Source organism: Pavona decussata, unplaced genomic scaffold, assembly GCF_977016875.1.
Source record: "Pavona decussata unplaced genomic scaffold, jaPavDecu1.1 SCAFFOLD_115, whole genome shotgun sequence".
Lineage (NCBI taxonomy): Eukaryota > Metazoa > Cnidaria > Anthozoa > Scleractinia > Agariciidae > Pavona > Pavona decussata.
Genome location: NW_028145529.1, coordinates 245,371 through 265,345, shown reverse-complemented (window position 1 = coordinate 265,345; position 19,975 = coordinate 245,371). Strand labels below are relative to the sequence as shown.

The window sequence follows — 19,975 nt, the reverse complement described above, 5'->3', positions numbered from 1 at the left end:
ATCCACCCCCGTCATTTTTATAATATATAATAAACAGCAGTTGTCCTCGGGCCTAATTTCAACGTGAAAATGCAAGCATAAGTACAGGGTTTGAAACATATTGATCCTAATTATTGTACTTATACCTGCGTCGCACGTTAAAATTGGACAGAACACAAGCGCATTAAGAAAGTAATGTTTAAGGAAAAACGCTTGAAAGAGCCGTCTGTGTGAATCAAAATTGATGTACTTGTCATGGCAAGAGTACAAACTAAGGTTATTATTGTTATCTTAAGCCTTGTCAGTGGTGATATAATTGAAAAATAAGTGTACGAAGAAGCCAAAAAAATAATGACATACAGTGACAGCATCTGTAACTTTTAATTTTAAAACAGTGCTTTTACATTCTACACCCCATCCATACATCTATAATCATCTATGATCACACCCAATGAAATCTCCATACTAAAGCATTTATATCTTTTTCGTTAAACGACACTGTTTTCGGGTGTATGATACCAACTTAGTAGGTTACTTTGCCAACCAAGGGAATCCCCTTTTCTGGAAGCCAGGTGCACTGAGCCAAGGGAATCCACGTTTCTTGGTAGAGCCTTCAACCCATGGGAATCCCCTCTTCATTACTTCTTTGAAGTGTGCATGGTAAAGCATGCCTGGAAGCGATCGGCGAAGGTCCGCTACGCTATTCGTGCATTCTTCTGGTATATTCCATGGGGCCACAGAAGTTTTCAGATCAAGGAAACTAGAAGTGAAAAAAGAAAAGACTTTTTAATTTGCAGAATCGCGTTTTTTTATCTCATGGGCTTACTGTTCCATTTTAACCTAAGAACACAAGCCTTATGTCACGGAATGTGTCATTTCACCGAGTACATAGCGAGATATAAAAGCTTCTATGAGGAGAGTTTTGAAGAAATAAATGTAGATTTTTCAGTATTTATAGCTGTTGGTGCTGTCAGCTTCTGGCGTTAAAGTTCTTACCAGTTCATTTATTAAAATAAATGCGAACTGTACTATCTAGTGCGACTGTTATGATGGATAAGGGTAAGTTGTTGTATAAAGTGGTGAATCAGAAATGTCCTTCTGAATATTAGCCCTGGTAAGGTAATGAAAAAAAATCGAACCCACGACCTCCGAATTGATCAATCGTTACTCTACTGCATAGCTACGCGGCCATACGGGAGGAACCCATGGGTGAATAGGTAGCTCGATTGTTTCGGGGCTGGGGTCTATTGCTTCTGTCATTTGTTCATTGTTTCGCTATTTTTTTCAGTTTAGGCAGTTCGGTGAGTCGTTCTAAGAAATACGTGGTGGTCGGTTATTTTGGTGGCTGTTGTGTTCTCTGTGTGTATTAAATTGTGCTAAGTGTTTGCCTCCACCTCCTCAGAAATGGATTAATTTGATACTCTTTCGGTTCACAGTCCTATGCAGGCGTGAACCACCCTTTTGTACACTACGAGGGTTAAAAACGCACGCCTTTCGGGTGAAGCCTGCCCATAAACCCTTCTCTATGTAGCGTCTTCTTGATTTTGCACCGCGATAAACTTTTGGGGGTAATGATAATCATGCTCTCGGCAAAAAGTAGTTTTAGCAGACAAAATTACGCAGTAAAGCTACTCAAGTGAAAGCTACAGAGTAAGAGTTCCTTTGAATGGTGTTAAAGTGGACTTACTGAGACATTGATGAAAGGAAAAGATATTGAAGACATTTTATACTGTTACCTTCCCGCTGAAGCTGATCCTGTTTCCTTTGAGGCATAATTCACTGGAATGCACTGATTACCACCCTCCATAGTTACGATACTAGAACCTGACAAGGATCGAGAATACCTCATTTATTGATCCCATCAAATATATATATGTTATTTACCGGGCGGGAGGTCCGTATGGTAAAAAACTGTGCCCGAGGTCTTGAGTACGGCCCGAGGCCGAAGGCCGAGGGCCGTACTCAAGACCAAGGGCACAGTTTTTTACCATACGGACCGACCTAGACCGGTAAATAACTTATTTATTTTTTTCTGTTTGTTTGCTTGTTTTTCGCTGGGACGTGTGTAAAAGTGTAAGTTTAAGGCTGGAGGAGGAAAGTGATAACAAAATCCTATGAAACAAATGTAAATAGGGCATCAATTCAAGTGGCATGTTTATAGAAAGTTTGATTTTATTTTCACTCGCAAGTCATCATGTAAAAAAAGAAAAAAACCATTTAAGAGTCATTGAAATGGCAATCATCTGTCAAACGTCAAAAGTGGATGAATGTTGACACGCTGCAAATGATGACACGCATGTCCAAAAGGTCTAAAAATATCGATCGAATGATAAAAATTGTGAATGAAAACTCAAACACGGCGAAGTTTACTTTTCTTAACGGCTCGATAAATGTTTAAAACGTCCCTGGATTTGTGAAAACTAACTTTCCAAAAGCAAGTTCAAGTTAATCTGAGTCTGAGTCATCTGAGATGATAATGTGGCGTTTTCGCGGCTTTGACCGAACCGAGCTTTCACCACTGCTGCAAGGCGCTGTATTGAAAGAGAAATTGAACGTGCAGCCTTCAATTTTACTGATGTTCGAACCAGCAAAAAAACCAGTGAAGGGATCCTCGCCTGAAGAAGCTTGCTTGTCTTCTCTCGGCTTGAATGGGTGAAGCGAGGCTTTGGCTGCTTGATTAAGCGGTCCATCGTTTGAAGAGATGGGAGATTTCGTTTCGCTGCTCAGTAGCAAGGACATCTTGCGCTGGTGGTCGTCGGAAGCAGTTTTGTAGGAATCTAAGCTTTTTAAATTCTTATGTCCACTCAGCTGAGCTACATAATTAACAGGAATTTCTGCATCCATCAGCCTTGAAATGCAGGTTTTTCGCACAGAATGGTTGGTTACATTTCCAGGCAGTCCTGCATTCTTCGCAGCCTTCGTCAAAAATTCTCCGATCTTGTTTTTTCCGAGAGGAGCTCGACTGTACCACACCGGATCTGCAGGCTTTCTTTTGTGGTTTATTGCCAGGAAGAAAGGCGCCTCGGGTCTCTTCATTTCTTCAGGACGATGGCTGGCGACTTTTAGATACAAATGAACTGGACAGTGCTCATTTTCGGTGGCGTAGGCTTTTGGATTAAAAGCTCTACAATGGCCGTCTCCTTGCCTTGTTTTCGATCCTCGTTCTGCTTTCCACACCAGGACCTGCTTTCCAGTGACAGGATCATTTTCTATTGCAATATCTCCCCACTGAAGTCTCCTACTCTCATCTCGTGCTCTAAATCCGAAATGTAAAGACAGTACCCACCAAACTGTGCGCTGGAGAACTTCGGGGTCGTCTTCTCCAAACTGACCTGTTTGAAACAAGAGGTCTTCTTCACCTTTAGTTAGCTCTCGGGCAGCCTGTGGACGATTTCCCTTCGCGTTGTTGACTACTAAGTCTCGCTTGCGAGCTGTTAGGACCTCCCTTGACTTTGCAAACTCTTGATCTTTGAGAATATTTGTGTTAGAGTTGTTATCTTTCAAGCAGCGCTGAATACTTCTCTGGAGCGATGCAAGTGTACCTGGCTCGTACACTCCGCCATCTTTTTTACGGACGTCCATGAAAAATCTGAGCTCGTTAGGAGGAATGATCTCCAAGGTTCTTGTCTCTCCAACTGAGGAACAGTATCTTCGCCAAATGTTCAGATCGTAAGTTGTCTTTTTTTTAGTGTTATCAGGGCGAAGTGAGTGAATAAAATCTTGAATTTTGCTTAATTGCCTGTCTTGTTCAACTTCTTCATAATTTAACGCCGTCGTTTCGTTGGGGGTTTCTTCTTCTGGGTAGTAAAATTCACTTTCGCTGTGTACACTCTCGTCTGAATCCATTTTCTTCAGAATTTATATTTTCCTTACATATTTCCACGGGAAGTTATTTACGTGTAACTGTTGCCTTTGTGTGAAACTTTCGCAACAATTTCAATTTGCCGCGAATAGCGCGGATAAAAATCCGGACCGTGGTCCGTATCGTAAAAAGCTGGACCGGTTACGAGCGCGCGATTAGCCAATCAGATTCGAGGATTTGAGATTCCGGCCCTCGGAGATGCTTCAGAAAAAAATAATATTTCGTATTTGTCATTAGTCAAACTGTGTTTCGTGACATTAAATGCTAAAATAAAAACTGGGTGATGACCAATGATATTTCTAAACAACAACAACAACAACAATGATGATGATGATGATGATGATGATGATAATGATGATGATAATGATGATAATGATAATAATAATAATAATAATAATAATAATAATAATAATAATAATAATAATAATAATAATAATAATAATAATAATAACAATAATTAGTTCAATTATTTTAAACGAGGGATTTTATTAGTATATATACTTTTGAGGACCTTTATAAATAAATAAATAAATAAATATGGGGAAGAAAGCTGCAAGAAAAGCAATGCTTTTTGCTGGATCCGTCTTTAAAATCTGGTCCTCTTGAATAGCTTTTTTTTTTAATAAAACCTTCCGTATCGTATGGTAACAAACAGGTCACATTACGTCCTATACTAACCTCCTTCATAGTTAAAAGTGTACATATCAACCGAAGCTCCGTTCAATCCAAGTTTACCAGAAGCATCTGGCGTAAACCCATTCGAAATCTCGTCAAAATCTGGAATATCAGGTAAACCTGCATTGTCTCCTCCAGAGTTAGAAAGGCAACCTCCCTGGTAAACCACGTAGTACTGGTGCTGTTTTAAGAAATAAAATGATTAATTTTTTTTTAACGCACCGCAATTCGTCACGAGAGGCAACATAGAAGAGTTGTTAGGGCGCTGGAAATGTAATTCGGAACTCCGGGGCTCAAGTCCCGCTGTCTCACGGCCAGCTGGGATTCGCAATTTGTTATGTTCCATTCGCAATCATTTGTTTCTGCTACTGTTTGTGTCATTATCGTTAAAAATACTCTCACGGGGAGAGGATAATGAAGTAATTATGTTGTGCGAAATCTTCGTTTTTCCCTTTGACAAAGGCAGGAACGATCTTTCTGAAGCAGATCAGTCTAAGTATCGTGTATTCTTGAAAAAGCGTCAAGGACATTCCTGCCAAATTCCATAGACTTCTTTTGAGGATCCATAAGTTCGCTTGAAACTTAGACACTTTACTGTCCTGTCAGTTACGTCATCGTTACGTTATGAACTATTTCTAAGTTATTTTCATTTAGTATGGGGTGATTTATCTAGATCTTTGAACTACAGGAGGGCAGACACTCGACCCTGTTCCTATTTGACCCTGGAGTATATTTTTTGTCTTAATCCACTACCACGTGCCACTCATTGAATGCTCAACAAAAATTACTCTGCTTGTAGTGGTTGGTGCAACATTTTTGTCGACGGTATTTTTTAAGAACGCATCTGCTGACAATGGGACTGACTTGCAGGTAGCACCTGCTATTCCTGGCAGGTCAGTACAAAAATATATGAATGGAGTCAGCTGAATATTACAGTGATGAGTAAAAAAAATAGCAACGCTTATTTATTGAAAACAAGAGTAAATAAAATAAAATAAAATAAAATAAAGTAATGAAACAAAATAAAATAACAACAATTTGACATTACTTCGGTTTCAACGGTATTTAGAGCCGAATTCCAATTCAACAATATTGAGTTTTGAAACGCATGGACTGAAAACGGCCGCAGTCTCAGAGAATACCCCTTTGAAACAAGGACAAGAACGAACAAAGAACTTATCTGTTTTCATGTAAAGTTCAGTTGTAGAACCGAAGCCGTCCGCTAGAGAGGTTATCAAGGATACCGATCGGTTCAGTTTTGGTGGATTAAGTTGTGGACAAAAAATGGCGTTTTCTTTGGCAAAATGTCTTGTCATACTTTCCTAACACTGAAAAACTTATCCCTTTCGTTTCCATACGGGGAAAATATGGCATTTAAGAGCTAGCTAGCATATTCGGAAAGCCGATACCCGCTTTTTAATCATTTTGAACGTGAAAATGGGGTCATGACGATTGCGAAACAACGTCGTTCGATTTTATCGTTAATTTTTACATTCTATTAATATATTGTTTATTATGTTCGTTAAATTCGTTGGGCGCCTTTGCACCATATCTGCCTCCTGTCGTGACATGAAGGCTATTTTAAGCTTTTAAATGTTACCAATGCTTACATTTTGGAAGTCAGCATATACTGTGTAGGACTGTCCGTTTGAAGATATGTCTGCTTGGACTCTATGTTGATTCAAGTCTATGTTGAAATGAACGTCATTTGTGATAGACGTTCCAGAATCCATTACGACGACCTAGAATAATAGATAAAAATCTTAATTAAATTCATCTTAGTTAAGATAGCCCCAGGAAAATCATGATGCTCTGGCATCAGACAATAAACAAACAAACAAAAGATAGGTGCTCGTTTCTCAAAAGACCTTAGACTTAACTTACAGGGATCGATAATTGTTTTCAGTTTCAACTCCCTTTTTATCGATTGGTGCTAATACTAATCATTTAGTAAGAATTTCCCATTAAATCATAAAGATTCAAAATTAATAAAGATTTACTCCGTACGAACGTGGTTATCGCGATTAATGAGATCGAGATTGCGTTTAGTCCTAGGCCGCTTGGCCTTCGGCTTGCATGGGGAAATGGGGATGGTAACAATAAGGGTTCAGGAATGCCGATTTTAGTCCTTAGGATTCCAAAATTACAATCAGTATCAAGGAACAAGAAATTGTTTTTGCAACAGGGGGTTGGAAGGAAGGGGGGAGGGGTCATGTTGATTGGATACCATTTATAGCCATACTGTTAATTCAAGCGTAACCCGTTCGCGGATTACCCAGTCGATCTCGGGTGATTTACTGAATACCATGGGAATCAAACAATTGACACAATCAAATAGACTAGCAATAAACCATGGATCTTGTATAGTAAGCATTAGTGGATCTCTTGAGAGCCAAATTGTTAAGGACTTTAAGCAACCACGACGGCAACGCCAGCGAAAACGTCACTTCAAAATATACGTTCGCGCTACTTGCACTACTTCGCGGTTATTCCAATTCGTTCAGCTTGCACAATGTAGCAGAACTATCCTGGAACAAAATTGGTGTAAACTACGTTCAGGTTGAGACAGAGAATGAAAATTTGCCGTCATCTCTCACGTTCTCTTTGTTGTTTTGCCAAGGACGGTAAAGAAATGTACCAAACTTCACAACATAGCTGCAGGGCCATTGTTTTGCTCATTAAATCCTACTGCTTTATGACATTCTCGTTGCTGTTGTTATCGTATCTGCTTAAAATCCCTATTGTGGTCAAAGCGTACGGATGAGGCTGCTCCACACTGAGCCAGAGAGCCTTGGTAGCCACACCCGACTAAACGACCTTTCTAATCTGGTTTTGCGGTTTGGTCCTCAAATTTTCAAATTCATTCATAATAAAGATATGAACCATAGACTTTCTCAGGAAGAGAGGAGTCAACTATAAGGTGATATTCCTTAAATTTTACATGTTGAGGATAATCAATACATTACTGATCAGCGGACCTAAAATAATAGTTTTCGAAAATCTCATTCTTGTATATTTTTAATAGGTTTCGGTCATGTTCCATTTGTAACTAACTATCATCACAAGAGAGCCTTTTGTTCATAAAAAAGCATTTCGATGTCTTTATTTCTTCATTTATTTGAATTTAGATGCGCGGTTACAGTCAATTCAACTATGAACACTTTTAATGGTGAAAAGATCGCCGTTTAATCGGTGTTTTTTTAAACACTTCTCATTGATACAAGAGTGATCTCACCTGATAGAGCCTCCCAGACATTTCCCTCGGAAAACCTTAGTTAAAAAGTTGTGATTAGTTTAAAGAACTGAAGATAAAAAAAACGGAAAAAAAAATTCTATTCACTGGAAAATATGAACTTACCACTGCAAGTTTGAGATCTCTTTTGTGAGTGCGGTTTGGCATAACAAAAGCCGAACAGCAAAACAGCCATAAAGATAACAGTCTTCATCTTGGAAACTTTCAAATACACCACCACGGTTGTCTTTAGAAGCGAACAACACTGTCTCCCATCGTCATTTATATATATTTAAACGTGTAATCAGCTGCTTTTTTGCTTTTGAAAGATTGACATTTATAGCAATTAAATGTTCTTAAAAGCAAGTGAAAGAAAGTGCAGGATTAAACAGTTGGAATAACTAAAACCCTTTGATACATTAGCTAAGGAAAAGAGAAAATGATTAGAACCAGCTCTTTTTTAAGTTGTCTTTAGTTCGACAATTCATTCACAGAGCAAGAAGAAATCCAAAATGAACTTGTGCCGAGGTGAATGAATCAAGGGATAAACAGCAGATCATTATTCACCTTACACTCTGAACGTTCTTATTATTGTTAGCAATTTGAGCCTGAAAAGTTCTTAAGATGTTCCAAAGTTATCTTTTATAGTATTTCAATAAATCTATGCGGACGTGACCGAGACATCTATTATTTGGGTTAATTAGACAATATAGACTGAATTTTTTCATGTATTATTTTATTCGCATTTATCAAGAGACTAGTCTCTCGTATTTATCCTGTTCATTTTAAAAATATTTGATTGAAAAAAAAAATGTTCTTAACTGACTCTCAGCCTGGGAAATGTTTTTAGTATGTTTTTAAATTTTAGTTAATCTCAGCCTCAACGTTCTCATATAAAAAAGGTTCTTATAGAACAATGAGTGTATACCATAAAGCTGCCGCTTGGGTAGAAAAGACCAGTAATCAATGAAAGCGTGATGTTAAAGTGATTAAATTGCGTGCACTTAAACACGAATAAAGTTACAACGCTTTCTTCATCTGATCGTTTCATTTCGATAAAATGTTAACTTATGAGATTTCATAGAACGAACGTTCTTAATTTCATCATTTCTGAGACAACCAAAACCTGTTCAAGCAATTTAAAATTAAGTGCCCCCTACTACATTTACAGCGGTTACCAATGACACGCGACCTAACGCCTTCAAAAGACTCCGATAAAGTTTGCGTTTTGGTGGACGTCAATCGTAGAAAAGCCGTTGAAATTATTTTGAATTCTGACAACAATTCAAGGCAACGGAACCAAGAAATTGACAGTTTTATCCGCTGACAGATAGTAAACTTTATGAAAGTTGATTTCCAAGCCAGTTTATCTAAAAATAATGGGCATTGTTTAGACGAAGCCTTATTTTTTATGAAACATTTGAAATCGCTACACGTATAAATAATGTTGCAAAATCAGCGATGCGTGCAAGTGAGCAAATTATCACGTGCAGTGAACATCAAAATTTTTAATTCAAAAATACCTTTTATTTTGGCTTGAACTAGCTGGGAAATCAATTTAAATAAAGTTTACCTTCTCTTAGCGAAGCAAAAATTCTCAGTTTCTTGCCGGGTTACTTTGGAATCTCGTCAGAATTGAAAATAATTTCAACGGCTTTTCTTTGATTGACGTCCACCAAAACGCAACGTTGTCGAAGTCTTTTGAAGGCGATAGGTCGCGTGTTATTGGTAACCGCTGTAATACAGGCTGCACAAGTTGTTCTCACAAAAAATTGAAAAATATAGTTCTTACCATAAGTAAATTTCAGGCTTGGCCATGTTCCTTTGCGGAATGTTAGGTTTCTTAGAAATTTTAGGTTTTTTATTAAAAAAAAAAAAAAGGTCGATAGCTGTCGTATAGTAAACGTATTAGGCACAGAAAATACCAATAGGCCCTGAATGCAGCTAACGGTCACATGGTACAAAATCCACCATGCTGGATCGCAAGCTACACACTGGGATCATCCAAAACAAAGAAAATTCGAATTTAACCGGATGAAGTCGCTTTGTTTTGGATGTCTCAGTGCTTAGGTTGCATTGCAGTATGGTGGATTTTGTACCATGTGACCATAAGCCACCTTTTTCTGGGCAATATGTTTTAGCGTTAGGAAATCAAGCCCAGTTATACTGTGGCCTGTTATATGAGCCCACCGAGACTCGACACAATTTTAAAAGTATTTAGTGTTTCTAAGAATTCAGCTGCCCGTAGTTAAACAAACCTAAAACCAACTCTGTAGTAAGATAGAGGAGATACAAAATAAAGTGGACTAATAAAACATATGAAATAATTTATAACTGTTAACAAATGATCAAATAGATTGAAACGAGATTAAATTTCCAAATCGGAATCTCACGAAAATCTTCTTTTACCTATAAGTGACCAAACTTCTGTATTGCAAGAACAGCTTTAAAGCTCGGACCAAACAAAACTAAGAGTCCACCAGAGATGTTCTTTATGAAAGATTTTTTGGTTAAGGTTCTGGCGTGGTTCACCCTGAGTTTTACTCAAAAGCACTGTGCAATACGCTATGCACAAAGCTACGCAGTGAATTTTATGTTTTAATGCCAACCGGACTTGTTGACGCTTTAAAGGCGTAAAAACGAGCTCGAGAATTTGAATTTCCAGCGATTCCTTTGAACATTTGAGTAGGTTTATATTGATTTCGACGAAGGAGAGTCGCAAACAGTACATAAAAGTTTCAGACCTATCGAGAGAGAGAAAGAAAGAGAGAGAGTGAGTGTGTGTGTGCGACCTGCAGTCATCCTATAGTATTCTTGAAGTGGCGCAAGGTTACCTTGGTGAACTGATAAACGAGCATTAATGGACTCCTTGAGTAAAGCACTCACCAGTTGACATTAATGGGTGCCTAATTTATTAAAAGTACTTTAATGTCGATAAAGAATTTACCTTAAAAAATTAAACTAGAATTTAATTAAAATTCATTGATAGTAAGAATTAAAATCCTTCCAAGTTACGTTGGTTTAATTTAATAATTTTCCAAGAACACTGATAACGTTTTCGGAAAATTTAGTTTGTTAAATTACTGAAGTTTTATTTCGAGTGTTTTAATAAATGAATGATGTAGTTTATGTTGTACTTGTTAAGCTCTTTTGTTTAAAAGAAATAAATAAAACACCAACTATTAAAAAGGTTTACTTGTTAATGGATGGCTCCATGACCTTATAGTTATTTTCGTTGTCGTCTCGGAGGTGCTTAACCTAAACAAGCTCACGATAATGTTCTTGATTGATGTATTTAAAATGTGCACCTCCAAAGGGTATTAGTTCAGGTCTTAAATGTGATAAAGGGAAAATACGTGGATGTATAGTGAAAATGATCACGAACAAATGTGGATAACTGGGCCCATCTGTAAACGTCGTTCCCCCTTTTTTTTTCTCACCAGTCGGGCTAATCATCGAAAATGGATCACGCCGACAATCATGTTTGATAAGCCTGAGTACGCAGTTATTGTGAAATCATTTTGGATGTTCTCGTTTATTCGCTATACAGACTCATTTTATGGGAAAATTTATTTCAACGTTGTCATACCACGGTCGAATAACAGCGGGTGAATCGTGCTTGAAAAGATGCTCCTGCATAGTGGAAACTAATCAGTTGTAAACTTCTCAACCCTTCATAAACATTGAGTCTTCATTCTTTCTCAGCTTGTGTGATTTTTTCCAGGCCTTTGCTTTTTTAACGATTGTTTGTTACCTAGCAAGTTACTGAAAAAGAAAGAAAAGAAGGGCCTGAAAAAAGCCTTCTTTCAAGCTGCAGAGTTCACAATGTTCACATTCACCGCTTTTCATGAGTACCATATAATGCAATCTCAAGCCCATTTTCTTTTCTGTACGTGTAATCCTAGATTGCGAGCAGTAGTTATGTTTATTCAAGATAATTGCACGTCTCTGCGACGTGAACATTGAGAAGGGCTCCATCATCGAAAGGGAAGCAAAGCATAAAGGTGCGAGTCACGATTAAGGAGGGCATAAGGCTTGAGATAAACCAAACCACAAAGCAAAAATAAAATAAAAATAAATAGTTAAAAGAAAAAAAAACCGAACAATTGAGGGTAGTTACGATGCTTCTATACCAAGAGACTACCTCATAGTCTCTTGTCTATACCTAGTTCCTAAACGCCTCTGGAATAAAATGTGATAACAAAATCCAAAATCCACATATTTTCAACACGTTACGGAATATCAAGGATGTCACGCTTCTTACAATTCTTGCTTGTCGAAGTCAAGAACCAAGTAGTAGTGAGAGAATGGCGTCTTTGTTCTACGTCGGGTGCACTACGAACAACAGTGCTCTTTCAAGGGTCGTTTACCCAAGTGGCTTTTTATAATTAGATTTTAGCAGCAATTTTGAAACGTTTTTAGCGTGATCTGTTTTCAGATTACTTTTTAACTTCTAGCAATATTTTAAAGCGATTGCTCAGCGATTTGAATGCGATTTTATTGTGACTAAAGCATAGGGCATACGATGCAAGTATAAATCACTTCCAAGTCTCCCGATCTCTTAAGACACCGTTTCGTTGAGATCGCATGTGAGCTGCTCTCGTCGCAACGAGATAAACTATATTTACCCAGTAAAACTGAATCATAAATTGCTCCAAAAAATGGCGGAATAAACGGCCGGCCTTTAATACCCAATCACCTGCTTCGTTTACGCAGACTATGAAAGTTTACCAAGAAACGGCAACTTAAAAACACAAACTCACAAACACAACACAACAAAACAAAACATCCTGGCCCAGTTGTAATGTTCAATTTTTATAGCTTGTGGAAGAATTCATTTTATGAGACCGCGTATATAGATTTTCTCCAAGAAAAAGATTATTATTACCATTTATTTAAATCGGACAACCGGTCACGGCGCGTCTTGCGGTATGTTTGTTGACTGAATCCGCCCATTTCCAAATTGCTGTATCGTTCTTTCGATTATCTTTGAGGCAAAAGTATTCTAGTATCTTGTGCTCCACTATCCAGCGTTTAAAAGTTTGTGCGTTTTTGAGGCAGCTGTCAAAACAGACTAGCGAGCTGAGTGCGCCAGAAGGCTGAGGATCTGGGTCAGTCCCCCGAAGAAACAAGCGCAGCGAAAGAGTGGGCCTCAGAATGGACAATGCCGCTGCTTCTGTGAGGGCACTTTTTCAAGGGTGTGTAAAAAATGGGGGAGTCACAGAGCTGATTCCAAGACGAGGAAGCAAATTTCCTCTAAAATTGTTCTTAACTCATCGAAATGAAGCTGTGACCAAGTAGTTGAATTGACGCCAAAAAAAAAAAAATTAACAACAACAATTTGAACAAACTAAACAGATATAACTCTAGTGTTTTATTACCTTTTGCAATCTACAAAGATTTCATATAGACCACTAACAGTCAAAGCAACATTAAATTATGGAAGACTTTCGAGATCCAAAATTTACCTCCAATATTTCGATTATATTTCACATTTTCCCACAAATACATCCAGTATATTTTAAGATTTTTCAGACCATCTAATCGTTTACAATAACACTGAAAATAACTATGTTAGGCATAGCTGCATGAGGCACTGACGTGTAATCACGTGCAATAAATTAGCAATTCGTCTGTAAATCAAATCCCGGTGAACTTTTGATTTTCAGTAAATTCTTTTCTCGATGCTGATTTCATAACTTTCAGGAATCACTGCAGCACCCACGTGACTTGTTAGACAAGGAAGAGGTTTTCCTGAGGCCCGTTTAAAATTGAACTGATGTAGAAGTCTGGAACAGACCAAAAACAGCTCAGACCTGGCGAGTGACTCGCCCAAGCAACCACGCCTCCCAGCGCCAAACGGCAGATAGCTGCGGAATCCTTTGGGGCCTGAGGCTGAGAAATTTCCCTCGGCGTCAAGAAAGCGCTTGGGGTTGAACACGTCAGGTGCATCCCATTCGTCAGTATCACGGTGGATTGCCCACAAATTTGTCACAACCATGGTATCCTTTGGTATGTCATACCCGCCTAAAGAACTTTGCTGTATCGATTGGTGGGGAACCGACAGGGGCGCGATGGTCGCTAAGCGAAGCACTTCAGCAACTGTGGATTCCAAATAAGGAAGGTTTCTCTTGTCTGCGAGACAAGGTTGGCGATCATGACCAATGACATCATCTAACTCTGCCTGAACTCGCCTTTGGACATCTGGGTAGTTTACCATGTAAGCGAAGAACCACAATAGCCTTTCTGTTGCGGTTTGGAAGGCAGCGTTGAATACGTCATTCATCATCATTACCAAGTGATCTTCGGTCAGCAGTTGGAACGTTTTCCCATTGTTTTCTTCGTCGTCATAGAAGGCTTTCAAGAGTGCATCAGTCACGTCATTGATCATGATTTCAGTTCTGTTTTTAGTGACCTCAAATTTCTTCTTGTGTTTCCAGTACTTGGTATTCAGCACAGTATCTCGTATTTCTCTCGCTTCGCGAAGGATTCTTTCCTCTTCGAGTGGAAAATGTCGTAGGCAAGGGAACATTTCTAGAATATTAAAGCCTTTGAAAAAGAGGCGAAGGAGGAGATCATTGTATTTAACAATTTGCTGAAATTCCTTGTCATTCAGCTCGTATCGTTCTCCATAAATGACTGTGGAAATTACGTTCAACACCAGAAGACAGATATCGTTCCTGGGATCAATGGCGTTGCACTGCCGGGCGGAAAACCTTCCTGCCAGATGTTCTATTTCGTTACAAAGCGTTTCTTCCAGTTTTGGTCCGCTACCGTACATACGCAATGCAGAATGTACGAGCTTCCTCTTCAGAATCAAGGTTTGTGAGAAGTCCACACGAACTATGCCCTTGCCTTCACGCGTAAGGTAATCTCCAATGAAGCTCTGAGGCCGTCCGGAGAAATCATCCTTCTTTCCACGTAAGGCCTCGCGAGCCAGACCAATGGAGTTTACCACGATGCACCGCTGTCCAAAGGGCAAATACACAGTATATATCTTCCCATATTCCTTTGCCAAGTCCGTCATAGATAAATGGAGTGGTTTACTCATCAACTGGATCAAGTTGCCGATTAGTGGGTAGGGGTGAGGACCAGGTGGAAGGTTGTCTGGTACAGTGGCAGGAAACAAAAGCCAGCCAAACAAAAGAAGCACAATCAAGATGGCTGCCTCCAGAATCATCTCCAAACCTGTGATTTGATAATTTGATAGATGAATATTTTTTACGTTTGATACATCAACCACGAACACAATCAAAACCTACTGAACACATAAAATTACTGATTTTTTTTTTTTACAGGAGTTACCATTTTATAATCCAGTGGTCTGATCACTCATTAATTTGCTGCCTGGAATCAATGATAATAACTGACCAACACTGCTTTCTTGATTTTCTCAAAATATTGTCCAAGACCTCAACTGACACTTGCTAGTTTTGCCGAGTTAGCAAATTGCAACTTACCAGCGCGAAATGGCTAAAAAGCATGATCTTATTTCCCAATAAAAATGTGGCGCAAAATATTTTTGCTTCACAATTTTAATGGGACTTCCGATGCTGTTCATTCCGATTCTCCTTTAGATACCAATTTTAACTCAACTGGATTTTGACCACAGTACATAAAAAGAGGCGATCATAATGTGCATTTCTTTCGAAAATACACTGTCGCACTTACGAGATATAGCGCTGAGAAAATGGCTATAATTTCGTTCACGCTCCGACCGATGTTAAGCACCACATAAAAATACATACATTTAAAGGCGATCGACGTTTAACAAATGTCATTGAGTTTATTTTGGGATAAAAATTTTAGAAAAAATAGAGCAATTAATTGGCGTTATGCGAAGGGCCTATAAGGTTAATCCAAAGTTGCCCAAAATTTTAGTTATTTGTTTTCGCCAGAGGTCGCAATTTAGGGAATATCTAGCGGAAAAAAAGAAAGTGGGCAAATGTCTGCAAATGTTACCGTTGACAACCTTTTCAGATAGCTTTTAAATGGTGAAAAGGTGGAGATCAACGGCCGACAACGATCAGCTTTGCTCTACATGCACAAATGAAAAGATGGAAAGTTGTTACTCGAGTTTCAGGCACTAAGCGATCATCAGACTAATTCCGCGCTTGTAGGTTTTTAACGTCAAGTAACTTTATAGTGTATTTTGTGAAAAATTAGGCCAAGTTAGGCCCGGTTCAGACGCCGAACTTTTCATGAGCCGAACTTAATACCTTGAATTAAGTACATGAAAAGTTCGGCGTCTGAATCCGTTCAGAACGGCTGTTTCAATTTGGAACGGCTCAGCCGTTCTTCCCGCCTGGCTCAGCCGGGAATTTCGGCTTTAGAACGGCTTTGATTCAGACGCCGAACTTTTCATGAGCCGAACCTAATGCATAAATTATTATAACGTATTTCACATTAAAAAAAAAAAAAATTGAAAAAAAAAAAAACGCTAACATTTCGATTGGTTTTGCTTCAAGTAAATTAAGACAGTTAGTTCGGCTAATTAAGTTCGGCGTTTGAATCAAAAGGCGGGATTTTCGTGATTTGGGCCGACCTTAATTTGAATTAAGTTCGGCTCATGAAAAGTTCGGCGTCTGAACTGGGCCTTATTTGAAGATACAATGCAGACTTTGCAAGGGTGGATATGCAGTAAGACTAGTTTCTGATAATTTTGTACCTTTTATTTTATTGTATTTTTTTGATAACTTGCTGTGCCGATAGGAATGTTTTGGAGTAGCCGTTATGTAGTAATTATTATTTAGAAGTTATAGATAGTTGTTTCACAGGATTTCTTTCATTATTTTTATGGCACCCTGGAAGGACATTAAATAAATGAAAGTGACCTTTGTTTGAATAAAGGTTCTGATGATGAAGAATTGTTGTGAAATGCGGGAGCTGGTCCGTAACAAGAATAAGTTTTCAACGTTTTTCAAAGGAAAGTAAAAAACTTGGCAATCAAACAGAAGCAAACGAAGTAAAGACTTATTCTACCTTCTTCAGAACAAGTTCAGAACAAGAGGGCTTACTACGCGAAATCATGTTTGGTCAGTTGATTTTTGTGGGCGGTGTTTGTTTATTCAAGCAGTACCTGTTACAACTGGAAAGTTCGGTGATTTTTTTTTTAAATGAAGAACGAAGGAAGGATTTCATCAAGCGAAAACGTATCGTTGAAAAAGCGATTGCTGACAATTTTTTTCACTCAGATCAGATCGCGTGCGATTACGGATCAAGTTTTATGGACATTACACGTTCTCTCAAGGTGGCGCTAAAACTCATTTTTTTCTCAAAAAATCACGATGGGATAGAAACAAACTGTCACATAAAAATCAAGATCTGACAGAAACGAAATTATACAAACATAAAAAATTAAACGATGTCAACAAACAAAAACAACTGATTAAATGAACATTTTTAATACCCCGTTCATTCGGACTTCATCAGGACGTTCATGATTTTTTTTTCGGTAAGGGGCGTTTATTAAAGAGATGCGTTTGTTTAATTTCGAAGAACATGCATAGAGAACAAAACGTTTTATCACTTTGACTATATTAACAACAACAAAGTGTATTCAATTTGTTCTGGATATCATTTTCTCAAACTCATTAATAATTCATCAAGAGAAAACAAAGAAAACCACTACTGTGACCGTGGTTTGGATATGTGATCCGTAATAGGACATTTTCACTATGTTGTCATTTTACTACAACTTCCAGAATCCTTCTGGTTTTTGTTTTCTCATGCTAATTAGAGCTATTGTTCTTTGCTGTCCACTGGATTTTCAAAATTTGGATTTGAAAAGGAAAACGAAATGAATTCTGGTGGTTGTAGTAAAATGAGGCCATCGTGAAAATGGCCTATTACCATAAAATTTTGCCAACTTTAGCCTTAAATTTTAGCCTTAAATTATTGGTCATTCGAGAAGCCATATTAAACACTCGAAAGTGTGTGTTGAAGTCGTTTGAAAAAAAAAAATCTTGGCTGCACCTCGTTTTTTCAACCCACTTCCCATTCTCGTGTTTGATATATTCTCTATAGTCTCCACGGCTTGATCAGAATCTTCTTTCATTTTAATGGCCTCGCCAATTGCTCTTAGAAGAGATGCGTTTCTCTAGATTACTTAAACGAATTGTTTTGTCGGATTCTCAGAAGGTTTGTTCATTAGATGCAGGGCTTTTATTTAAGTTGAACGTTTCACAAAGTACAGTTCACTCCCCCAGTTTTACTGAAACCCGCTTGATTATCAAACGGATGTACTCTCTCTATCGGTCCCACACACATACAGTCCAGCCTCCCGTAAACGGACTCCCTAGGGGCCAGAAAAAAGTGTCCGCTTAAGAGCGGTGTCCGCTTATGGGATGTAGCTGAGAACATGACCAAGTGTCCGCTTAAGAGAGGTAGAGGTTTCCACCTACGGGAGGTGTCCATTTGCGGGGGTTCGACTGTATTTTTTTTTCTTAACTTAATTTAATCGCTAAATGCGAACGGCAATTTGGCTAATTTTAAGTCAAATGCATGCTATAGGTCTGATAGAGTGTGTGCACGGCGGCCATGTTAGAGGACTAAAGCAATAGAAGATATTTGCATAAAAACAGAACATATTTTCCAAAGGAAAATCATTGTATTGTTTCGGTCCGGCTCCAACATGGCCGTCGTGCACACACTCTATAGTTTTGTGCACCTACATTACCACCTTGATTGAAAGAAAATTACATACTAAAGTCTCGCAAAATTTCCTTTGTTTTAGTGGTTTTAAATGTACAAATATAGAGTGCTTTTCTCAAAAACGGTAAACCGAACAAAGTACGGCATTCATGGGGATCCGACTAACACGGTAACCGTTAATGTGGACAGATTCTGTCATTGATCCTATGATACTTGTACCTATATTCTGAAAGCATGGCTTGATAAAAGATGAATGAATAATTGTTCTTTTAGTTGAATCTTTACTTCTTTACCGACAACTTGCTAATCAATTTTCGTGGTACATTATTCATAATAGGTCAAAAAATTCTTTTTTTTTTTTGTTAACATTGTGTTTATATTCACGATCCGCCCGTAAAAGTCCGCCCATTAAAGTCCGCCCACGTTCACCCTTACCGACAACTGGCTAAACAATTTTCACGGGACATTCTTCATAATAATACTACCTACAATAACATAATACTACACCTAGCCGAAAAATTCTGTATTTTAAACAATTTGTTTTAAGTCAACAGTGCTCCATTTTTTTCTCGACATTTTCTCTTTTTGTCACTGCAATATGTCCCGTCAAAATTAAGATGCTACGGAAACTTAAAAACCTGTTACTACGCGTCTCATATTGGAGAAGCAATGAAAGAGTCAATCGAATTTTAAACAAGTACCTGGCAATCAATTGGTGTTATCCTGCTCCAAAGCTTGAAAATTCCTGCGAAGAATATTCCGCGAGAATTGTTTGGTCAGTGTTCAGTAAAGGATTTTTTGGCCACTGTTTACAAAGTAATTGTGTTTTCTCAAAATGTATTTCCCTCTTTTAGAAAATACTTCAAATAGGAGCGCAAATTTGCTTGGTTCATTGGGCTGATTATAATAAGTAGCCCCAAGTAACTGGGACGGGTTGTATCAGGGGAGAGCGGACAGAGCTGTTATTACCCTCGATCATTCCTCTCTGTTATTCCCGTCTAATAATCCCAACTGCAAGGTTTCACCACAGCATGCTGTCAAAATCCTGCTAATTAATCTCACCCCATTCCATGAAATCCTACCTTGATTAAATTTAACGTCTTGCAGATCTTGTCTTACTGTTGATTCTGAATTTTTATCCCGTTTTCGACAGAAAAAAACCTCTGTACATTCAACAACCTCTTACAAGAGTTTGCGTCACACATTCTAGTGGGCAGCGACACATTAATTTGACATGTAAACGAGGCAACGGAGTCATGACACGTTTATGTTTTCCTAAACCATTCACAGCTGTTTATTTAACCATCATCTTCTGCACGGAACACGTCGGCAGCCCATAGCGAATAGAGGTGTGACTGATGCAAATTTGCAAGCAAAGCAATCGTGTTTACATGGCTAGTTAGTTTTGAAATCCTACTGAGTACTAGGAGAATCTAAATGTGAAGCATGCATTCATAACATATTCCGATTATTTCAGTGAACAAAACCTTGTTTTTTTATTTTTGTTTTTTTCTCTCTTCATTTTTCTATCAATGTTCCGTGGGAAAGTAATAAAAGAAGTGGTAAAAGCACTA

The 19,975-nt window shown here is 38.3% G+C and overlaps 2 protein-coding genes and 1 pseudogene across 3 annotated transcripts; all 3 read right to left on the bottom strand.

Moving 5' to 3' along the window:
- Window positions 1–341: 341 nt before the first annotated feature.
- On the bottom strand, window positions 342–8,018 carry LOC146469864 (uncharacterized). Its single transcript, XM_085122719.1, has 6 exons — window positions 7,875–8,018; window positions 7,752–7,786; window positions 6,127–6,258; window positions 4,520–4,697; window positions 1,716–1,803; window positions 342–739 (listed from the first exon to the last, which is right to left on the bottom strand). Exons 1-6 carry the CDS (start codon window positions 7,960–7,962, stop codon window positions 511–513), a joined length of 750 nt encoding a protein of 249 aa, XP_084978845.1. The 5' UTR covers window positions 7,963–8,018; the 3' UTR covers window positions 342–510.
- On the bottom strand, window positions 1,871–3,564 carry LOC146469865 (uncharacterized). Its single transcript, XM_085122714.1, has 2 exons — window positions 3,339–3,564; window positions 1,871–3,296 (listed from the first exon to the last, which is right to left on the bottom strand). Exons 1-2 carry the CDS (start codon window positions 3,559–3,561, stop codon window positions 2,425–2,427), a joined length of 1,095 nt encoding a protein of 364 aa, XP_084978840.1. The 5' UTR covers window positions 3,562–3,564; the 3' UTR covers window positions 1,871–2,424.
- Window positions 8,019–13,125: 5,107 nt separating the features above from the next.
- Window positions 13,126–19,614, bottom strand: LOC146469863 (steroid 17-alpha-hydroxylase/17,20 lyase pseudogene; annotated as a pseudogene). The gene is made up of 2 exons (XR_014867122.1): window positions 19,484–19,614; window positions 13,126–14,936 (listed from the first exon to the last, which is right to left on the bottom strand). The product of XR_014867122.1 is annotated as a steroid 17-alpha-hydroxylase/17,20 lyase pseudogene (transcript).
- Window positions 19,615–19,975: the final 361 nt, after the last annotated feature.